General features: G+C 36.2%; 1 protein-coding gene across 1 annotated transcript; it reads left to right on the plus strand.

Moving 5' to 3' along the window:
• The first annotated feature begins 1,624 nt into the window (after nt 1-1,624).
• LOC124160955 (glutamate--cysteine ligase catalytic subunit) lies at nt 1,625-23,405 on the plus strand. Its single transcript, XM_046537090.1, has 12 exons — nt 1,625-3,008; nt 3,089-3,198; nt 5,298-5,489; nt 7,564-7,736; nt 9,161-9,315; nt 9,431-9,493; nt 10,629-10,825; nt 14,145-14,316; nt 16,038-16,235; nt 18,084-18,284; nt 19,142-19,323; nt 22,315-23,405. Exons 1-12 carry the CDS (start codon nt 2,859-2,861, stop codon nt 22,487-22,489), a joined length of 1,968 nt encoding a protein of 655 aa, XP_046393046.1. The 5' UTR covers nt 1,625-2,858; the 3' UTR covers nt 22,490-23,405.

The following is a 23,405-nucleotide window of genomic DNA, read 5'->3' on the forward strand; positions in this document are numbered from 1 at the left end:
TAGATCTATTGGCAGGGGACTAAGAGGCTGTAAAAATCCCATTGGGTTGAAACACTCTAGATAAAATTGAAATTTTTGGAGGTTGCCACTTTGTGCAAAAGTATTTATTTATATTTTCCAATATATTTACCAACTTTAACGAATTGAAATACAATTAGCTCTAACTAAAGGCCTATTTTGCACACTTATGGTATCTTAAAATGGCAGAAAAAAAACTCAAAGAGGGGTGCAAAATACATCTTGAGGTGTTTTTACTTTTATCGTAATAAAAAAGATCAAGTCACAGGCATAGTATAAGAAAATTTTATTAAGTGATTATACACATGTAAAAGACAATGCCATCTTATGATATAAAAAAGTTATAATTGCGGCATTGTAATGTTCGGCAATACGGGCGGACCCGCAAGGGAGGGCACATGCCCCCCCCTCCCCATCTGTATCCACCACTGGAGCTAAGGGGGGGGGGGGCCTAGCCCCTCTCTGGATCCCCCCTATAGACCCTCATTGGGTATCCAATTTTCCCCAGATAGAATGGTAATTTTGTTCGGACCCTCACTACTGGTGGTAGGTTACACTGGTGCCGACTCCATGGGGCCTGAGGAGGCCCGAGCCCCCTCAAAAATTCGTTATGGGTGTGAAGAAAAAATGTCTCAGGCTTGTCGATTTTCCCCGGATCGCCCAGATATCGAGATTCTAGTTATCAAGGTTCTAATGTTGATCATATGACTCTTCTAAAATGCTTATAAAACTAATAACTCACTACTTATAAAATTTCCCTGGGCAAGATACCCGGTTTGGGCCCCCCCAATATTTTTTGCAAGTCGGCGTCCCTGGTAGGTTACCTCCCCTCCTTGTCCTTGTCACTATCCTGGATCCGCCACTGGCATAGTAGTTAATATTATCGGAATTACAGAAAATTCTGGATATGAGACCTTGATCTGTCCTCAACCACAAATAGTCTAGAGGAAAGGAAGTCCCCTCTTGGACTAGTAGTCTCATAGGGGGATGTACGTCAGGCAGTCACTGCAAGGAAAAACATTTTGGGGAGGGCTTAAGTGCTCTCCCCTACTTTGTGGCTGGAGCACATGGAGTGTGTGCTGATAGGAAAGCAGATCCTGGAAGCCATGATTGAGGGTCATAGGTTAAGTAGAAAATGATAGAACCAGGTCTATCAATAGGTTTAGGAGTTGTGTATATTAAGCGGTACTGAAGAAGGAAAATTAGTGTGGGGAAATGGGGAGGCCAGCCCTGTCATTTATAAAATGTCTCATAGTTACCTACCTTAAATGGAAAAATAGCTGTAAGAATAAAATATTTCGATGAAATGATAACAGATCTTTGAATAAAAATTAAAACTAATTGCTACTTCTGAAGTACATAAGACTCATTTTTTTCTTTCATCTGAATGGAATTTTTTGAGGGTAAAACATAAAATTTGTGTTAGTTCTCCCACCAAAATATACCTTAAGCTATGGTCAGCAGAATGATGTACAATATGAAGTGAGAGCTGAGAAAAAATTATAAGCAATCCTATAACATGAGCTAGTACTTGAAAGGAAGTAGGAGATGAGCACAAATAGTACTTAGTTATCAAAGCTGATTTTTTTACAGATGACTAAATTTTCAGTGATTAAAATTATGGCCAACAATCATCAATCATCTCTAATAAATTTTAGCATTGCAAACTAGTCTTTGGAGTCCGGTTGAAATTGCAACTGGATATTGGAGTTAAACGTTGCACTAATGGAATAACAGTTTGATGAGTGGGTAAAATCGAGCCATGGCCTCTGGCTATAACTATTCTTGTTCCAGCTATAGGCTAAATCTGTCCCACACACAACAGTGTAGATCTGTCGACATTAGTTTGAGTCGGTCAAACCCTCAATGTACTTCGATGAAGCATACACTACAAGTCCCACGTCAATTATAATAGAATGAAAATTCTAAACATGACTAACAACGCTAAGGAGTTCCATGTTCCCAATACCATTGAGTTAATACACGAGAGGCCGCAACGGGTATGGCTTTCACATCTTATATAACTACACCCCATCGGGAAACGACCTCGCTGTAGAACGCGGGAGCCGCTTCAGAGCCGATGGCGAAATGACGAGGAAGTTTGCGTGAAGGTCGTGCCTTCGTATGCGGTTACAACACTGATATCACTCAAAATACTGCGGACAATGGAAGACTGCGGTTAATTATTCCACTTTTTGCGTGCCAAGGTCACTTACCATTTCTCAACAGTTTTACCACTTTCTAACTATGGATATTAATACCCATGAAACACAATAATAATTCTGTAAATAAAAAACCCATTTAACTCATTCATAGCATCTACCGTTTAATTAAGAGACTTTTACGTGGCTTTGTCAATAATTAAACAATTACTACCATTGATAAGCAAGTTCTTTCAACCGTACATATAGATAAATATGTGTTTGGACATCGTGACAAGTCAACTTTATAACGTACGCTATCCAAATAAAAGATAAAATGCGATAAGATTAACAAGCTTAATCAGCGTCACATAATTTTGGCGAACAGAACAGACAACAACACGCTGCGAAACGCTTCAACGATTTATTTTTCGCGTCGTCTGTTCATAAAATTGACAGTCGATTTGCGTTTCTAATATTTTTATTTGTGTTAGCGTGTTGAGGGACGTCTCCCGGAAGAATTTTTTGTGTAATTTAATAGTAAAACTGGCCACCTTAAGTTTCGGTGGTTACCAGTGCAGTCGACTTATGCTGGAGCACCAATCCATTGCTTTGTTTTTTGCTTCAGCATCAGTGTAATTTTTATTTGAACAGGTGTGCTTGAAAAAATCCGCATATACTTGTTAATTTAATGCTAGAATGGGACTTTTAACTGAAGGCAGTCCATTGTCATGGGAAGAAACAAAGCGATTGAGTGAGTATGTGAGAAAGCATGGTATCATACAATTCATAAACCTATACCGTAAACTACGGGACCGACAAGGGGACGTTCTAAAATGGGGAGATGAGGTAACATGCATCTCAAAAGTTGCCAATATATTGTTGCAGAAGAGCCCTTCCAAAATTTATACAGTATGTTTCATTTGTAGGTGGAATACATGATTGTCAAATTCGACGATGAAGGGAAAACAGCGCGATTAAGCCTGCGAGCCGCAGAGATTTTGGAGATTTTCCATAGTGAATACGATTCATTACCAGAGTGAGTACTATCTGTTATTAATTTACAGTCTGCTGGAAATTTTGCCTTTAAATTCAATATTATTGCTATTTATCCCGAGAAGTCGTTTGAGTTCTATACTTGGAGAAAAAACTGGTAGCTATAATTATGTAATCCTATCGAATCTAGAGTTGATCGAGTCTATCTCGCTGAATAATAGCTAATAAGAGGCTTTCACTGTTAAGTTAAGACTGCTGTAGGGTAGTATCTCCATTGCTTTTGATCTTGGTTAACCCCCCTTTTATCGGAGCATGTTTTGTTAGACTGAGTTGCTGTCCGATTTCAACACCATCTTCACATATGGATTCATCCCCTTACAAATCAGCTGTAATGTGTCTATTCTGTTTTAGATTTTAATTTTTGGTTCTACATTAGTCATCGTTTTTTTTATCTAATGTCGATGGACACTTTTCCCTTATGCTGCAGGTACTATTTTCCACTCTATTCCAACTTTTATGCTGTCCTACTGTTACTTAGCCACCAGCATTTCTTGGCGTTATATATTTGTAAGGGTATATGTATCAGAATTAATTTAGTATTCTCAAGAAGGACTAGTGAAATATATGTACCCAGAATTGTATAAAAACTGTTATTTTCCCTAAAAATGCAGTAAAAAAGTATTTTTTGGTTAATCTTAAGTATAGAAACTATCATGAATGAAAGACCCTTTGCAGGTTCACTTTTGAAAGTTATGTAACTATATCAAAACACACGGTGTCTTTAGTTGAGTTTTTAAGTGGAGCGTGTTTATGATTTTTCATTTATAATGGATGGTTCCTCCACATTTCACCTAAAACAATCAGTTTTATACGAAAAATATTGTTACGCATTGATTTGGAGGGGTGAGGTCTAATTATTTTTAATTCTGGAAAATCTCCAGTACACATTTTTGCTATGGTCCTTAATTCTCATCCAGGCAACTCCCATCTCTATGACATCATATTTTACCACATTTTAAAATTGCATCATGAGCCTTCACATGTTTAGTGGTAGCCCTCTGAAATACAGGAACTTGCCAATTACAAAATGCATCAATGGAGTGTGTGATTGTTGTGTTATCCAATGATAGAATCTTTATGCATTCGTTTCAACAGAGAACTTCACTTTGTTCATACACTGATGTGGTGAATTTTTTATAAACACTTACTGTAAGGGAAGGCAGTGGCCGCAGCTTATTCATGGATGTAAATTAAATTAATGTATGATTGAAAAGATACTAGTCGATCCAATATGGAATGAATCTAGTTTAAGTAAGGAAATGTGCAAAGGTCAAAGGCCATGGAGCACAGAATGGAGCTAATAATAATAATGGTAGAGGGAAACATTATAATATGTATGGGCCTAATCCTGTGGAGGTAGCACTGTTGAAATGTGTAATTTGGATAGATTCATAGACTTAATGATGATGATGACATGTGCTTGCATTCATTTATAAAAGCACTATTTTCTCATGATATTGTCAGAATTGCAAAATTTATTATCTCTAGCCTTTGGCCATGTAGTGAATATGCAAGTGGATTTTATGTACAAATATAATGTTTTTGGTTTACTATTTACCTATTTTCTATTTACCTATATCAATTTTAACTCTCTCCCACCCTTCCAATACAGCTGCATGTCCCCTATCACCTCTGTACTAATCCCTAATTGTTGCAGTTATTTTTTTTATTGTTCCTCTTTGAAACTCCTCCCTTCCACTTTCTGGCCCTTCTGCTTTTTATAACACTGTGTCTTTTGAACCTCAAATGATATTTCATTAGCACTGAGGCCATAGCCTGAATCCATTTCTGCCAAGAAGAAGCTGAGGAAGTTTTTCATTCATTTTACATAATGAGGGTGAAATATGACAGTCAAACTTTTTCACTTCATTACATGCCTTATCAGTTTAATGCTAAGTTAACCAGTTTATAAGTGAAATTTTCACTTTGGATTATTAGAAATGTTTCATATGTATTGTATAACCAGTACATATGAGTGTATTATTTTCTTTAGGCATATAGGAATTGACTGAAAGCTAAAGGTACATACATTCATTGTTTTACCTGTTGCCAAGGGTTTTAAACATTTTATTTTTTCCCCAGCAAAGATGAGGCCCGTTGTTTGTGGCATCCTGAATATGCTGCTTATATGCTGGAAGCAACACCAGGCCACCCTTATGGTGGCCTTTTGGCACACTTCAATGTTGTGGAAGCAAACATGAAGTATCGACGTGAACAGGCTGCCAGACTTATGCATCCTGGAGAAAAGCTTATGACTTTGACCAGTTTTCCCAGGTAAGCCCAATTACTAATGAAAAGGTGTATTTATTACTTTATTTACTGAATGAATTAATTGTTCTGTTTTTTGATTGGTTGCCTCCTCCTGAGCTATTTGCAGAGAAAAATTGCTTTAGCCCTTTCACGGATAGGTTGATGATGTCAGGGGCGCAGCTAAGAATTGAGGCCCAACTAATACTTATGGGTGTGGGGGTATTGCATACCCACCTGGGTAAGCAGGAGTTACGGGGGCCCTCCTTTAGAAAATTTTTAAGAATAATGGTTCAAAATGGCGAGTTTTACAGCTTTCTGAGGGATATTTGATTAATCCTAATACTATGCTATTAGTAATTCTGATCCAAATAAGTAAAATGGATAAAACTTAAAAATTTCTCTGAGCTCTGGGGTAAACCTCCCAAAACCCCCCTCGCTGCCCCACTGGACGATGTCACCAGCTCATGTTGAGCTTTTCACTGCTTCTCAGGCACTCCTGGTCTTTGTTCATGGAACTTGCATGATTTGTTGTTGTTCAAGTTCTTATGAGTAATTCCTTCCCCAGGGCAGGATTCCTTCCTCTTGGCAAAATACTTAAATGGGCATACTGCTGTTGCATTGCCCCCCTACCGCGAGGTTTGGTATGGAATACCCCACAGTTAAACCTTAGGAACCTCCCACGGGAATTAAAAAAAAATTAAAATAGTGAGTTTTGAGTTTTTGCTGAAGTATGTATTGTAACTAGCCCGTTCAATGGGTCCTCCCTTCCCCTGATGCCTACGTCCCAAGGAAGTGGTTATTTGCAAGAAATAAAAAAAATTGGAAAATTTTGAAATCCCAGATGGGTGTTGGGGTTCGCCCGCGAGTAAAATACGCTGATGATTCGGATGGAAATGACGGTTAGCCACCTTACAATACAGAAATAACAATTTATTATAACGTCAAAAAAGAATTGTTGAACAATGAAAGGACCAAGTTATAACAACCAAAGAGAAATCAAAAAAAATCGTTGAACAATGAAAGGACCAAGTTATAACAACCAAAGAGAAATTTTAAAAAATCGTTGAACAATGAAAGGACCAAGTTATAACAACCCAAAGATAAATTTAAAAAAAATCCCTTTTCCCACACACGAACAGTGTTCACCATATACGAGGAGGGGGGTCTTCACTGGGGGGGGGGGGGGGGAATGGAGTGCAGATACTTTACGTTCTGTCCTTGACGTTACTGCGTCCGTATGGCTCCGCGGTGTCGAACTTCCTTTCCTTGGTTTCAATTATTTCACTCACCACTCACTACAACATCGTTGCACTCTTTTTTCTGTTCTGCGTCCTCACCTGCCGCACCTTTTTATGCCGTCCCTAGGGACGGCGGCGTGCGAAAACCAGCCATGCTATCGAATCATCCGATTCGTTAGCCCGCGAGTTCAAAACAAAGCATACAACATAAAATAAAATGGTTGGTGGCTAACCGTTACAGTATACCATCACCTTTTATTGCATACGTTACAGTGTACGTTTTTCATTTAAAAAGAGTTATCAGAAAGTATTTGTCAGGGTTAAATGAAGACTTTAATCCAAGTAGTTTAACATAGACTTATTTTTTTAAAAACAAAAGTTTGTATAGAAATCATTAAATTTGTCAAATTGGAAAACAATTTTTTTTTTGCTCTTTGGGTGTTTGGTCTCCCCGGGTAGGGCTTGGTTGCCCAGCCCAGAAGTCGGCCCTGTCCTTCCCTTAGTGAAAGTTTCTCCTGGAGCAAGTAAATGGCCCAGAACTGTAAAGGCATCACCAGTTCTTGAAAAGTGGGTGGCAGCTTATGTATTTTTATATTATAAAGTTACAAGAGAATTGATGAATGAAAATTTTTTTACATCCTATCTTAAATTTCCCTTCCACCCAGTGAATTCTTGTAATGAATTTTGATTTTGGGTCTGAGTGTAAACCCTCATTTGTGTTTATGTGAAAAATGAGAAAGAATGATAGAGGTAGAGGGATGCTGTAAGTCGCTCTTATTTTCATTTGTGATGAGTAAGAAACTTTTTGTTGTATTTCATTAATTGTTGCATATTTCATTTTGCTATTGTGGTGTCATTAGAATTGGCTGTCCTGCTTTTACTGAGCCAGTCCACAAGACCACCCCATCAAGTGGAGCCACAAGGTCCCTCTTCTTTCCTGATAATGCCATCTTTCCTGGACACCCTCGTTTCAAGACGCTTACTAGGAACATTAGGCAAAGAAGAGGTGAAAAAGTTGCTATCAATCTACCTGGTAGGTACATCATTTTACTTCAGTTTTATGGCATTAATCAATAAAAAAACATTTTCTGTCATCATAGATTTAAATTCTTTCTGTTTATTAATATTTTGGGTACTCAAATTTGGCATTTTTACTACTACAAATTTTTAACCTGAGCTATGAGTTATCTATATAACCAATAGCCATTTATTTCTATGCAGTGTGAATTTGAGTAGGTCTAAATTTCCAATATTTATCAAACAACCTCTTTAAAAGTGCTATGAAGAGTGGAATCAAAATGCTAAAAAATCAGATCTATTATTTAACATTAAAGACTACTTAAGGGCACTAAATGCAATAAAAATTAATCTTTTTAAATATGAAAAGTAACACCATTCTAAGGCTAAAATGAAAAGCTGCATCTCATTAGAACCGAAATTCATTCTGTTTTTACATCCAAGCTAAAGTTTTTTAGAAATAAAAATATATTAGCGTCAATCGCTGCCCCTGCAAGAATTAAAATTAGAGCTTTTTGCATACAGCTTTCTATTTCTTTTTGACAAATGAATTAGAAGTTCTTTCATAATCAAAGATAAAAATTTTAGAGTCACATATTGGCTATATGTAATACAATAATTTCAACGATATCATGTTGTGAATCATCCTATAAATTATTAGTATTTCAAATTTGGAGCATCATATTAATAATCTGTGATTGTTACAGAACTTTTTATTCCTTTTTATAAAAGAAAGTGAAAGCTGTTTGCAAACAGCTTAAATTTTTATTCTTGCAGTTTTCTGGCGAAGCGAAGCAGAGGAGAAGCGTTAGTGATATTTTAAAAAACAGGAATACCCTAAAATTTATTAGGAGTATTGGCCTTTTATTTTAGTAAAAAATAGTAAATTCAATGTAAGGTTCACTGCTCTCAAAAAGAAACTGATAGAATAATCCTTATTGGAATGCAATGTATACATAGTCGTTGAAGTATGATATGGATTGTGAATGAAATGATGTTAGGTTGAATGCAATGGTGGTAAATGTGAAAGTGAAGAAAAACAAAATAAAAACAATTTCAAGTGAGCACTAGCTGAAGGGCAAGCCTATCCATTGCAAAAATTACATTATTCATTCTTCTGAAACCAAATACGTTTTTGGTAGCAGATATTTTTGTTGGCATGGGCAATATGTTATGCATTGAAATTAATTTTCTTGATTTCTTAAGAATTCAATGTAAGACAATAGTATTAACAAAATAATAGGAATATTTATTGTACTTAATTGTTTCATTTCTAAAATAAATTGTTTAATGCATACAAAAGAGACATGTGCTTAGTAATAATTCCAAAGAGAAACAAATTTATGCCGATCATGGAACTGTTGTAAAAAAAATCCTGAACACACTTATGTTTATGATGGCTATGTTGACTTTCTTTATCAATTTTTCTTTGTTCTGAAGTTTTTAAGGATGAGAAGACACCATCTCCATTTGTTGAGGATTATACTGTGCTTGGTGATGACGGTGAGGCCAAAAGAGCAGCAAAGCCTGATCATGTGTACATGGATGCTATGGGGTTTGGAATGGGATGTTGCTGTTTGCAACTAACTTTTCAGGTACTTAGTATTTGCATTTGTTGTGTTTCCTGCCTATTAAATTTGTAGCTATGTACATGTTGTCTTATCTTACAAAATTAGTTATAAATTTAAATACCGATTTTTTTTCCTTCAGGCTTGTAATATCAATGAAGCCAGAACTTTGTATGACCAGTTGGCACCACTATGCCCAATATTGGTGAGTGTCTATTCAGTTTTCATCAAGCTATGCATTTGAGGATGACTCATTCATTCAGAAAGTTGTATTGGTATCAAAATAAATGACTCGATATGAGTAAAATTAATAATAATGTTATATAAAAACAATTGTGTTCATGTGCACTTAAGCATTACATTCTGCTTCAGACCATTCATCTATGCTTTGACTTGGCAAGTCTTGTTCTCTTCCTATTTTGCCTCATTTTCTCGTTCTCTTCCTATTTTGCCCCACTTAAACATTGTTTTGAATCAGTAAGTAATTGATGTGTTATGTATTTGCTTTAAAATTTTCCAAGTGGTTGTAATTAAATGTCATTGCTGGTCATTCATGTGTAATAACTTTTCCCTGTTAGGCAGGGAGCTACAATAGTTTTAAGTGATCGGTACTCGGTTGATGCCTTTTTATTCTGCTAGCAATCTTTATTGACTGTACCTTTTTGTCTTGCATCGCAATTTCTTTTTGAAAATTGTTAAACTTTTTGGTTGTGTGTGTTTATTTATTTGCCTTAAATAGCTTAAAATTTTATATAACGAGTATATTTATTTATATTTTATGTATTTAAAAATATATGAAGTTGTGGTGACTGTATTATTGTTTTTGAGATCACTGAAACATTTTTATAATGATAGTAGTAAAAATAAATATTGCGCTAGATTGGGACTAAGAAGTCCCATCTACCTTTTAACTCTTAGGCTGCGGGGAGCTCTCGATTTTAGCTGCCAGCCAGTCCAGACGTGCCCCCGGTGCATGAGGCACACCCTGCCACCAGAGCTGGTCTGGTAGAGTTCAGCCTCTCAGCAATCCTTGGGGTAGCGAAAGTGCTTAAGTGCAAGATATCCATGAAGAAATAGTAATTTTGGGTAATTGCCACTGTTGGCTTGCAAAATGTATAAAACATTCCCGCACTATAAGGGTTAAGCCTTGTCATACATTGAATATTTGCTGAGGATTATCATTGTCAAGTCGCTCTTAAAATCAAATGCAGTCAAATTATTTTCGGGAGATTAGTTGGCATCTTTGAGCCATAATATGCCGAATTGGAATGGATATTAGGTATATGCATGAAGTAGAATTCACATATTTGTATATCTTCATTCTATTCCTACATTCATAGCTGGCACTCACTGCAGCTTCACCCTTCCACCGTGGGCTTATCACTGATGTTGATTGCCGGTGGAATGTCATCTCAGGAGCTGTGGACTGCAGAACACCTCAGGAGAGAGGCCTTCTTCCACTCAGGCCGAATGAGCGTCGGATACCCAAGTCACGATATGATTCCATTACATCCTACATCTCTCCTCAAGGTGAAAAGTGAGTTGAAACATTTAAAGTCATATTTTCAGCGAGATAGTATGATGGCTTATTTTTAGTGATGGATCAATTTGATTCCTCGATTCTATGCCAAGAATCGGAATTGAAAATGAGTATTTACCAAGGTGATAAATCGATTCCGATTACAGTTGTACTTCAAACCACAAATTTATATACGACCTTAATTTGAATTTTTGTGCCTCTATCGTGAAAACAAAAAACTCTATTGAATCAGTTTAATGACTGTTTCTTCTAGTGACGTTAAAGATACATAAGTTTTGTTCGGATATTTAGCAATCGTATTTTAATTACGTAGTGATGACATGAGTGATGCTTTTGTCACTGATTCTTTCACACAGTAATAATTATTTACGCCTTGCTGCCTGGAATTAAGTGATAATTTTCTTGGAGCTTATGGCATCGAATCAACGGAATCGGTAGAATTGGAATCTGCATTGGCATTGCTGTAGTTGGAAAAAAAATTTAGGTGGTACTCACCAAAAATTCCAACAGCTGAACATGTATTATACATCCGGCCGCGAAGGTATTTTAACCGGTACACCTATAACGAGTTTGGATTTTAGGGGGTACGCTGTACCGGCCCAACTACAGCACTGTGTATTGGTAGAATCAGAAGCGAAACTTCAGAACCGGATGTCAGCTCTGGCTGACGGGAGGGAAGGGAAGTGACGGCTGAGGTTGCAATAGGGTGGTTTCCTATTTTTTTTATTGCCTAAATTGAAAGATTATTACTCCTGGAGTACGTATTTCACGCTTTTAGATTTTTAAATGATGATATCTATTTTTTGCGATTAAATGAAAGAGTGAAAACTTTCAAGCTTGACAGCTAAGTATGAATGCTGGGAAAAGCCCTGCAGAGTACCCTGCTATCAGATAGGGCTTTGCTTAAATAAGGATTATTGATGCCCTATCAAACGACGGAAACTTTCCGACCACATGCAATTTTAATAGGTGACTATTAAGAGATGTTTCCTTGAGCTCTGTGCCTCACACATGCATTGGTAATCTCAGATGAGGTAAAACTCCTGACTACTCGTATAGCACCTGTGCCCCTGTGATGTTACAAGGAGTGGAATCACATGGGTGCCAATCTGACCTTTTTCATATGAGGTTAAAGTTAACCATTAACATTCGTCTAGTCTGAGATTTCTGAAACCAAATAATTTGTATATTGTGAATGCACTAAAAGTGGGTAACGAATCGCAATAAATGCCTTTCGTTTTCTTTGATGAAACTACCCTATTGTCAGATGCATTCAGGTCCAGCCTGAGACCCAGCTTAGCAAGTCCTTAGGGCCACTCCCCGGCAATTAAGTCCAACCCTCACACTCATTTATGATCACTCTCACCGCAGGAATCCGTGGCTAAGTGGTTATATCCACCATAGTTTTTTTAATGATATATTTTGTTGCATGCTACAATTTTTTTTATTCTTTGAAACGAATTCTTCATTTTGGCCTATACGTAAGCAATTTTTAAACAAAATTTTAAGGCTAAAAATAACAGGCTTCTGGACTCAGAGCCTCAATATCTTGTATTTAGGTACTTTTTTGTTATTAACGCTAAAAACAATTAAAAATCCCACTATGCTGAAATACATGTTAGTAATTCTTTCAGAAGAGTAAATTATTGTAAATCAAATACTACGTTTGGATGAAAAAATAACACTGGTAACGCATTAAGTTGACTGTGGATTTGGGGCTATGATAGGTTCTCTAGTTCAGTGGCCGGAATAAGGGATGGACACCCTGTTTAGCTGGGACCCAAATCTGAGAGTGACAAAAATAACAGAGTAACTTAGAGCTTACTTAACTAAGAGCTCCTTACAGAGAGGTGTAAAACATTCTCATGCTACTCGTAGCACGGAAAACGTTTTCCAATTGTAAGTGCCGCGAGGAAAGGGTTAATGACTAATAGCTATTTTTTAATAGGTGATACAATAAATTAAATAACCATTTTCAGCCCTACTACATTCAGTTGTTATTCCAGTGTTGCAAGAAAACTTTCCCTCGGCAACCTGAAATATTTGCTATACCAATTTCTTGTAGTCATAAAATGCCACCTGTGAATAGGGGGTGGGGAGGTGTCATTAGCATAGCGAGGGAGATAAGTAATTGTGTACATGTATTTCAGGGCAGGTTAGGACCCCCCTGAAATATATTAAGACAGTTACTTTCCTTCATAAAATAAAACAAAATATTGAAGCATCATAAATTTACAAAAGATTTCATAGACAAATAAAGTTTTTCGATTATTAAAAGTGTTAAAATTAGTTTAAAACCCTCTACTTAGTAATCTGTTTTTCAAAAATTATCCCCCCCCGGTTTTGGATCCCCCTGGCCCAAACAAAATTCCTGGCCACCGGTGGGGGTCCAAAACTGGGGCCACCCTACTGGTGCACAGGAATTTTGTTTGTCATAACAGTATAGTTAAAAATTCTGCCTCCGAAGACGTTTGTATATGCAGTATTATTTGCCAAACAATTTAAGGCATTTACTTCTTCCTCACAAAACTATTTTGACAGGCAATAAACAAAAGAATTGCAGGCAAAGTTTTTGACCACCCAAACAAAATTCCTGGCCACCAGTGGGTGTCCAAAACCGGGGCCACCCCACTGGTGGCTAGGAATTTTGTTTGGGTGGCCAAAAACTTTGCCTGCAATTCTTTTGTTTATTGCCTGTCAAAATAGTTTTGTGAGGAAGAAGTAAATGCCTTAAATTGTTTTGCAAATAATACTGCATATTCAAATATCTTCGGAGGCAGAATTTTTAACTTTACTGTTATGACTGTCTTGCTCAAAGTTTTGCTGAAGCCCTTTGGCTTAATATGTGGAATGGATACAGTTGGCAAGCCCGCACATTTGTGGTTTCAGCTGAGTTGACGAGTGGAATTTGCAGCCAAATGAAATTCATGGAGCTCAAGAATATAATCCTGCTTGCATTTTTTCATATGTACTGAGTGATACATTATACCTACTGCATGAAAATCATCAAATTTATCTTAAGCATTAGCCAAAAATAAAATTAATTTCAATTTTTTTGAACATCAATTAAAAGGATTATTTGCTGTAAAAAATTAGCCTTTTTGTATTTTAAAAGGATTGTAGTTCTTATTTCTGTCAAAATTAATGATTTTCTTGACAAATACTGTACTTCACTTCAAGCATTTCTAATTACATATGGATATCATTTTTCATTTACTTACAAACCTTTTCAAAGGTTTTCATCTTGAAGTTAGCTTTTTTCTTGCATTCTACTGCTTATTTTAGTTGCAAAGAAATGTTTTCACTTCTTTTGTAGGTACAATGATGTGCCTCTGGTCCTAGATGAAGATGCATACCGACAGTTGTCTGAGGCAGGCATCGACACACTCCTTGCGAGGCATATTGCTCATCTCTTCATTCGAGATACTGTTTCTTTATTTGAGGAGCGGATCAACCAAGATGACACGAAAGACTCAGATCACTTTGAGGTACCTGCTCTTAAATTTCTGTTGTATTGGGCATAACTTCATGGAATTAACTTATCATTTTGAAATAATGAGCATTAAATTCTCCACGCATAAAATCGTTTCAGGCTTAATTTTGTGGAATAATGCTGTATCCATGATTAAAACACAAATGGTAATTTCCACACTATTTTATTTAACACTTACAGACCGAACATGGTTTTGACACTTTGTGTCATTTTCAAGGTGTCGAAAATGACGCTAAGTGTCGAAACCATGGTCGGTCGTTAAGTGTTAAGTAAAATAGTGTGGAAATTACCATTTGTGTTTTAATCATGGTTAAATTCTCCAACTCATTCTTAACAGTGTGATATTCCATTATAAGGTTTCTTGGATAGTAAACTTCTACTATTGCCATTTATTTTTCACATAAAGCAACACTAGGTTTGATGATTAATCATCATCATCAGGTGTAAATTATTATGTGTTTATCTTATTATCGTAACCTAGTACTTTATGGAGGAAGAGATGAATTTTGAAACTGATGCCAGAATAGTGGTTATATGGAAAGTGGAAAAAAAAAGGTTAAAGATATTCAGGGGCATTCGTGCTTTGGTTTCCGCGGCATTGTACATGACTGCCAAGTTCCAGGTTCTCCAGCCGCGTACTGCTGTTTATAGTTGACTACAGTTTCGAAAGCCATCCTGCTTTCATCTTCCGGTCAAAGGTGAGAAGTGTTGATTTTTTGCCGCCTTATGTAGCGGTGGCCGTCCTCCCCCTGTGCGCTGATTGGCCAGTACTCTCTCCCACACGTTGCTGATTGGGTAGCCATTATCCCTGTTAATATTTGGTGTTTTATGGATTTCTAATGCTTCCCTGATATGCCTGGGGTAGTAGCGACTCTCTTTTGCCACTATCTTGCTCTATCGAAATCAATTTTATGGCCCACCTCACTCCAAGCATGCTCTGCAATGGCTGACAAGTGCAGTTGTTTTTGATTGGTGGCTCTTACGTGCTCCTTCAACCTTGTCGCCATTCCTCGGCATGTTTCACCAACATATCGATCACTAAGTTCTAGCAACACGTATCTCGAAAATAGCAGCCTTACAGGAGAGCAAAAATATCATTATTTTTTTTTACTTGTACACTGAAATTAAACACCAAAAGTTCATAAAACTGGAAAAGGAGCATTCATTTGCAAACAAAGAGTTGGTTTTTGCTTGTATTTAATTTTTTTAATGTTATTGCACTTTGTTTAAGGTACATGTCTTAAACCGGCCGAATTTGAGATACGTATTGTTAGAACTTAGCCATCAATATGATCTTCCGCAGGAACATGGCACTTTTACACAATGCTGTGGCAATGGCTACCCAATCAGCAACGTGTGGAGGAATTAATTTGTTTGTCTGAGCATCTGTCGTCTTGGTTTTTAATAGTTTTTAAAATTTCCAACTGCTCTCTAGAATCTAATTTGCAAGCACAGCACAGCCCAAGATTGAATGTACTTGGGGTAAACTTGAGAACAGATTTCAAAAGTAAATTTGGTATGTAATATGTATATGGGTTTTATCCTTATCTATTTTACACTGTATTCTTGGCTCATGGTAACTGGTGTACACAATCAGTGTTATGTTATCATAGAAAGAATGTGTTGCACCATGGGGTTGTATTTAATTCAACTTTATTGCATGTTTTAGTTTTCGTTCTCTGGCTGTTGGTTAATCTGATTCCTATATTTTTCTAGAACATTCAGTCTACCAACTGGCAGACGATGCGCTTTAAGCCTCCTCCTCCTAATTCTTCAATTGGCTGGAGAGTTGAGTTCCGGCCCTGTGAAGTACAAATAACTGACTTTGAGAATGCAGCAGTTGTTTGTTTTGTAGTATTATTGACTCGAGTGATTCTGTCGTATCAGCTGAATTTAATCATTCCCATTAGCAAGGTAATGTATACTGATCATTCATACATATCTTTAAAAATAAGTAATGTAAATTGTGTTTTTGGGTAAAAATTAGTTATATGTACATAAGCACCAAATTGTAGATGTTAAAGTTAAGAAACCAGGGGAAAGTCAGAAGAATACACCACTTTGCAAATGCCTACACCAGACCAAGTCAGCTAATTTTATACTGGCATAGAATCTTTCGGGCATATCAGAACCAAGATCCTTAAATAAATATATGGTTTTCCATTGTTAGATATCCAAGTTGCAGCTGTAATTACTCAATAAATTTTTCCCACATTCTTTAATTACTTTTTGATCAGGTTCTGCAAAAACATTTTGAATAACTAAGCTTAGCTAATTTAACTATCACTTTTGGGCAATGTTCAATGGAACAACTGCAAAATTATATTATTGCAATGTCTAACTTCTTGTTTGTGGAAAAAATGAAATTTATGAAATCTAAAATTCTATGAGAAAAAAACCATTTGATCAAAAGACCCGCATTTTAACCCAGATCTCAGGAATCCATGTGAAGTGGTCTACCTCTTCAGAGATCTTGCCATCCTCTGGCAGGGTATACCACCTTGTCTTCCGATCCCAATAAAAATCCTTGGTGGAAAAATATGTCATCATTGCATAAGTAGGGTTTAAATTTCAATCAGAGCAAATGATTTTTTCCTGTGTGGAATTTTTGAACGTTGCATGCCTTTTCAATTGACTTCGTGAAGGTATGCTCCTGGCTAATATATGGCCTATTCTTGAATGGGGTTTATGTACTTATTTCTTTGCTTAAGTATTTAATATGCATTACACTAAAACCTCTTTACATCATAATGGAGGGGACCAAAATTTAGGCAATTTGATGTGTGGAGGTTCACTATAGAGAGGTTTTAGTGATAGGCACCATTTTTTCATAGCCTTTGGAAATGAAAGGCACTACAGTCTTTTGAACCTTTATATTTAAGTGTTTAAACAACTTGCATCCATTAGTGAACAGATGTTTATTAATAATAGAAAGCGAGTGCTATCACGTGATTTTTACCATGATTTGAGAGGAAACGGTGTAATCCCTCTTAAATCAACAGTCACTTTAAAAGATTTGGATAGTTGAAGACCTTTTTTTCTTTAGGTATGCTCTCATATGGAACAAAATGGTGGTAACTAATGGTTAACATGAAAATTAAAGCATATCAAAGGTGTATAAGAAAAAAAATAAGCGTGAAACATTTATTGCTGAAAATGTCATTCCATTTACATTATTGCGGCTGAATTAATGGTCCCTAGTTGTCTCGGTACGATTTGCAGAGGTAGTTAGGCCATCTGGGGGGTGTCTCCTTGGTATGATAAGTGGAGTTTTTACGAGATAAAGAGGTTCACTACTCAGAGCTTTGCCTATAAATTTACATGTACATCTGACGGGACCGTAGGGGTGGTATGAAGTATGGAGGTTGACGATGTAGAGAGGTTCACTACATAGAGGTTTTACTGTATTTCTCCAACTCTATGTTTATGTAATTATTTCGTTACCTGAGTATTTAGTATTATTTCTTACCAACTCTATGTTTATGTATTAAATAGGTACTTAATTTGTTACCTAAGTACCTATTTAATATTATTTCTTACCAACTCAATATGTACCAACATAATCTCTCCACATGCCAATTTGGGCATCCATCCAAAGGCTAGCACTCCTGCTCGAGGCCATTTGACCATATGGTGATGACCTTCAGTCAAGAGTAGAGATGGAAATTTTATCCGATGTTGGCCTGGTGTTTATTGACTTTATAATCATGCATACTTGTATATTCCTATCCAGAATTTTAATATCATGTTACTTTTTTTCAGGTTGATGACAATATGCAGAAAGCACAAAAGAGTAATGCTCTGGTGAACCAGAAGTTTTGGTTCCGCAAAGATATAACAACAAGTGTGTCTCCGCCAGAGGCAACATGCCAGTGCCCTATTGGTGCTTCATCGAAATTTGCTGCAGATGGTGATGGTGAAGAGTATGCTGAAATGACAATCAATGAAATCATCAATGGGAAGGTAACGGATTTTGAGTATTAATTTGAATTTACTGATAGGTGTGTATGTATAAATTGCAATTACATGCATGTATATATAAATTGCAATTACATGCAACTCATATTGAAGGATTATTTGTTGAGAACATTACATGGTATTTTGTGTCAGATTTTTTTTTTCATTTGTTTGATTTTTCATTTTTTGTTTATTATCAATGGGGAACCACCAGCCAATGAGGCTGTTACTTTGGAGTGGGAGAACAATGTCCGTTCATGTTTGCCTATCACCACCTATCTTGATAACAATCTATTCATATTTATTAATTCACGATGTGTATTCTTCAAAGTCACTCTCAATTCATGTTGTGCCTTTTATAATTTATATTTGGTAAAACTCTCTGTGTTCTAATTTTGGGAGTGGAGGTGGGATATATAATGGTATTTTGCTGGCTGAAATGATGCAAAAGTTATGCCTTTTGAGTGCAAAATAAAGTTGTTCAGACCACTTTTCATCCATTTGGACTTTAGCAGGACATTGAATGCATAAAAAATGAAATGAAGAAATGGAAAATCATTACACCAGCTAAATTAAATTAATTATGAAATTGATACTCTTGGTCCTACATTTTTATTGTGTGAAGGATTTTATTACTTGTGTATATTCAGTGATTGCTTGCGGATGCATGAATTGATTTTAACCTGAAAGTTCAAACTTTGATGCATGATGATTCTATTTTGATGGTTTGTTGCCATCATGCATAGAGTAAAAAAATTTTTGTATTTAAGTACATATGTACTTCCTTATGTAGAGCATGATAATTTTTGTCTAACTATGGGTAGAAAATGGATTGTATTCTTGTCATCTCATTTTCTCCTCAGGAAGGAGTATTCCCTGGCCTCATTCCCTTCATCACTAGCTACCTCAGTGGAATGGATGTAGATGCCGATACACATTGCACAGTACAACAGTACCTTAAGCTCATTCAGCGTCGTGCCTCAGGAGAGCTCCTGACCACTGCTCAGTGGCTCCGCAAATATGTTACCTCACATCCTGATTACCGGTAATGATATTTTAAAGTTCTTTTGTGGGTACTCTGATTGTCTCATGAATTTTTTTGTCACTAGACTATTAGCCTTGAAGTGTCTGACACCTGATGGGCAGAAATCAAAGCTTTGGAAGGGTGATTGCATGAATTAAGCTGATTGAACTCGTGCTGTTTTTCATGATTTTTTGACAGTGCCCAGGAAGATTTCTATTAATGTCGTCAATATTTTATGAAACAACTTTCAAGAAATATGCTCTATTAAATTAATTTTCCCTGAAGTTAATGTAGATGTATCAACTAACAGCTGGTGGTAATGGCTAAATAGCATTCGGTATGTGTGTACATGTGGGGACTTCAACAATATCTTTACAATTTCCAACCAGAATGTTGTGTTAAGGGTTCTTAAAAACAAATTATCTATCTTCTGCACCTCCAACAAGGGACACTCACACGGTGTACCCAGCAAATTTTAATCAAACTTTGTAGGAGGTTTGTGTTTAGCCATGAAAGCCCAAATGTTAAATTTCCCGTGCCATAATGCCTATGTAGTATGGAGATGAGATATTACCCTCCTGAGTTATAGACTCATCTCCCATTTTCCATCGATGGGCCCTTGGACCTCCTGGTCTCGTAGCAAGATGGATGTTGGACAGTAAGAGGTGAGAGCACCAATCTGGTCTGGTCCCACTTTCATCCTGCTCTCACATGAGGGCCTTGGGAGACGTGAGGTCTGGCAAGAATAGTTGTTTGTATTATTGATAAGTTGAGAGAAATGTTTCAACATTATTTTTACAGGCCTTCTCTTCGTAAACTGAGAGAATACCATGGTGAAAATATGTTTTGCTATTTAAACGGAAGGTGTATTTCAATGACTAAATGTAGATGTAGTGGTATATCAAAAACTTGTTAAAATTTTTCCAAACGAGTATGGCATGTAATTATGGATTAAAAAATAGTAAGCTAATATGCTTCTCAGAAAATGTCAAAACTTTACTTCATGAGGTTTCTGATTGAATTTACCTGTCTGGAGATGATACCCATCCACATTTGTCATCCTGTAAACAAGCGTACATTGGTGGATTTAGGAGGGGGATGACAGGGGCATATGCTTAAAAAATTGTCAAAAATTTTACTAAGGTCATTTTATAAAAATTTCTATAAGACTTATAAGAAATTTCCAACAGGGCTCATGAGCGGATCTGTAGATATTTAATTATTATAATATCCTTCAATCTCCGGCCTAATGTTGACTAAGGCCGGCCACACACAATTCAACTATTTTGCAACTCAAGTTGCTAATCAATCCCAATAAATTTGCCAATAGCATAACTGGTTTTAAACCATTTATAAATTTCTTTCAGTTGGGATTGGGCAATCCAAAAATCCTGAATCTAGTAGCAATTGTTGAGACTGACTTTGCATGGAAAGGGGAAAAATGTAGGACTACATTACTTCTTTACTCTCTGAAATCCCAATGTTGATGTTAATTCTCTCATTCTACATAGTATTACATATTTGAATTTTAGCATTACGTTCCTTATACTTTGGAAGAACCTGTTGGGGTAGTTGAAATCATCCCGTGGGCAACAGAAAGGTTAATATTCCATGGCCAAGGAAGGAATGATGGAGACGTGTTGTTTGTTGCCTGTACAGTGGGATAAAATCGCTTTTTCAGGCTGGACACTCATCTGGGAAATCTGAAATGTTGAGTTTTTCCTTTGCATCTTGAAATTCATAGGAAATAATGACTAAATATAAAAACCAATTTGCTTTATAAGCGAAATGATCATTTCTCCTAATCATATCTAAGATATTTCAGTATGCCCTTCTCAATAGGCCCTTCAGATGATTCTTTATCAGAGTCCTCTTTTTCTGACAATGTTTGACATGAGTCCTGAATTCACTGTATGTACATATGTATTTAGTTTGTGTTCTATATGCACAGGGGCACAGCTAGGAGTTAAGGCTAGGAGGGGTTTTAGGCACAACTAATTCTGGGGTGTCTGGGGGTATGGAATGCCTTACAGGGTAAGTGGGAGGTGGGTGGACCTTCACCAGAAAAAAAATAGGATAAATAGTGAGATTTACGGCTTTCTGAGGGATATTTAAAAATCCTTATACTATTCTATAAGCAATATTAATGCAATAAAGTTAAATGGATTTAACTTAAAAATTTCTCTGAGTTCTGGGAGGGGGGGTTATCCCCTAAAATCTCCCCCAGCTCCCCACCGCACTCTATTATGTATTTTATTTCTTTAACCTGACGTGTCCTATATCAGGGTAACCTTGTAACCATTTGATCTCTGAGCAAATATAACATTAATATGTATTATTATAATGAAATCTCTCTGAGTTGGCTATAATATGTCATTTAGGAGATTTCAGGTTATCGAATTCTTTCCTCTTTCTGTTGTGGATATGTTGTTCAATACCATTTTGTCTCCCTACCCTTTCCTGGACCTCTCAATGCCCTTCGTATAGGCAGCCGAGAAAAGTTTTCTTCTGAATTTATATTCTTTTTTTATAGTTTTTTTTAGTTGTGTTAACGCCACAGATTATAAGTTTTCTATTATATGTAAAGGCCATATTGACTTTTTTTATAGTAAAAAAATATCTCTACAAGCCTTCTCTGTGACATGGTGTACGAGGAAATATTTTTTTTTCAATTATCTTCCCACGGATACCCCTGAAAGTTGCTAATTGGTCTAAAGATGAGATTGGCCGAATTTCAACTGGGCATCATACTGCCAACCCTCTCCCCATTGAGGAATAAAATATAATGAAAAAGTTGGACAATACACATTTATTATGATTAAAAACTTTTGGGCTATGTCGCCGCGTCAATTCTTGGGTGGCCCCAACGTTTCCCGACCGATGCTGGTCGCTTTTTCAAGGGATTTGTTTAACGAAGAAATACACATTTAGCATTTTAATTTCAAGCCGTGGTATATAACCCTTGCGATGACTAAAAATGCTTATGCCTGCCTTTATTTCTTTTATTCACAGGAAAAATTCCGTAATAAGTGAAAGGATCAACTATGACTTGCTTAAAACAATAGACAACATTCAAAATGGTATCATTCCTTGCCCAGACCTTCTTGGAGCGCCATTGATTTCCAAAACCCAGGATTCTGTGCCTCAAACTATTTCCAAAGCTGAATGTGCTAATGAAGTATGTTAGTAGTAAATTTTCTGCAAAGTTTTGCTGTGTTTATTGCTACAAATCAAAACTTTGTGATCATGTTGTATTGTGAATATTAAATGAAACATATTTAATTTTATTTTTGGAGAAGCATATACATTTTCCTTGTTTCCTTGCAAGTAAAATATGGAAGTGTTGAGAGAATGAATTGCTGTGTGACCATTATATTGTAGAATTAAATGAATGGTTGAATACTGTCAGTTCTTTTAATATGTTTAAAAGTTTTATTAAAGTTTATATTTTTAGATCAAAGATTCTTGTCCAGATGCTACTGTTACCTTTAGAATAAGTTAATCCTGATCATTGGTGCTGCTGTGAATGTTTACTTATGTAATTTAAATTACAATATTGTAGATGATATTTTTCATGAGGTGCAATATGTGTGATGGAAGTGCCCATAGATTTTCATGTTTTATTGGAAAAGTGTTTGATTGTAAAAAATGTGAATTTAATGATGGAACTCCTCATGGTATTAAGTTTTTGCTGTTGTAAAAGAACTATGTTAAACCATGATGTATAATAATCAGTTTTGTTGTTACTTATTTCTTAGTCATTTTATTGCATGAGCTTGTGACGGATTCCACTAACATTAATTTTAAGTGATAAATGAATTTCTGTAAAATATGTGTAATAGAATACATTGCCATGATAAGACTTCAAAATATGTATTTACTTAATGATCTTTGTTGTTTGTTGAAGTTGATGCAAACATGAGCTAAGCTGACTTGCTATAATATGTTGGCAATTACTCTTGGTAAGTGCTGAGCCTTAGTCACCAAATTTGAATATCCATTAGCTATAATACCTATATCAGCCTTCTAAGCTTGATTTTATTTAAGCTCCATGATTGTGTTAATCAAGTGTAAAGTAGATAATATAGAAATGTATTTTTATA

The sequence above is a fragment of the Ischnura elegans genome, chromosome 6 (assembly GCF_921293095.1).
Source record: "Ischnura elegans chromosome 6, ioIscEleg1.1, whole genome shotgun sequence".
Taxonomy (NCBI): Eukaryota; Metazoa; Arthropoda; class Insecta; order Odonata; family Coenagrionidae; genus Ischnura; species Ischnura elegans.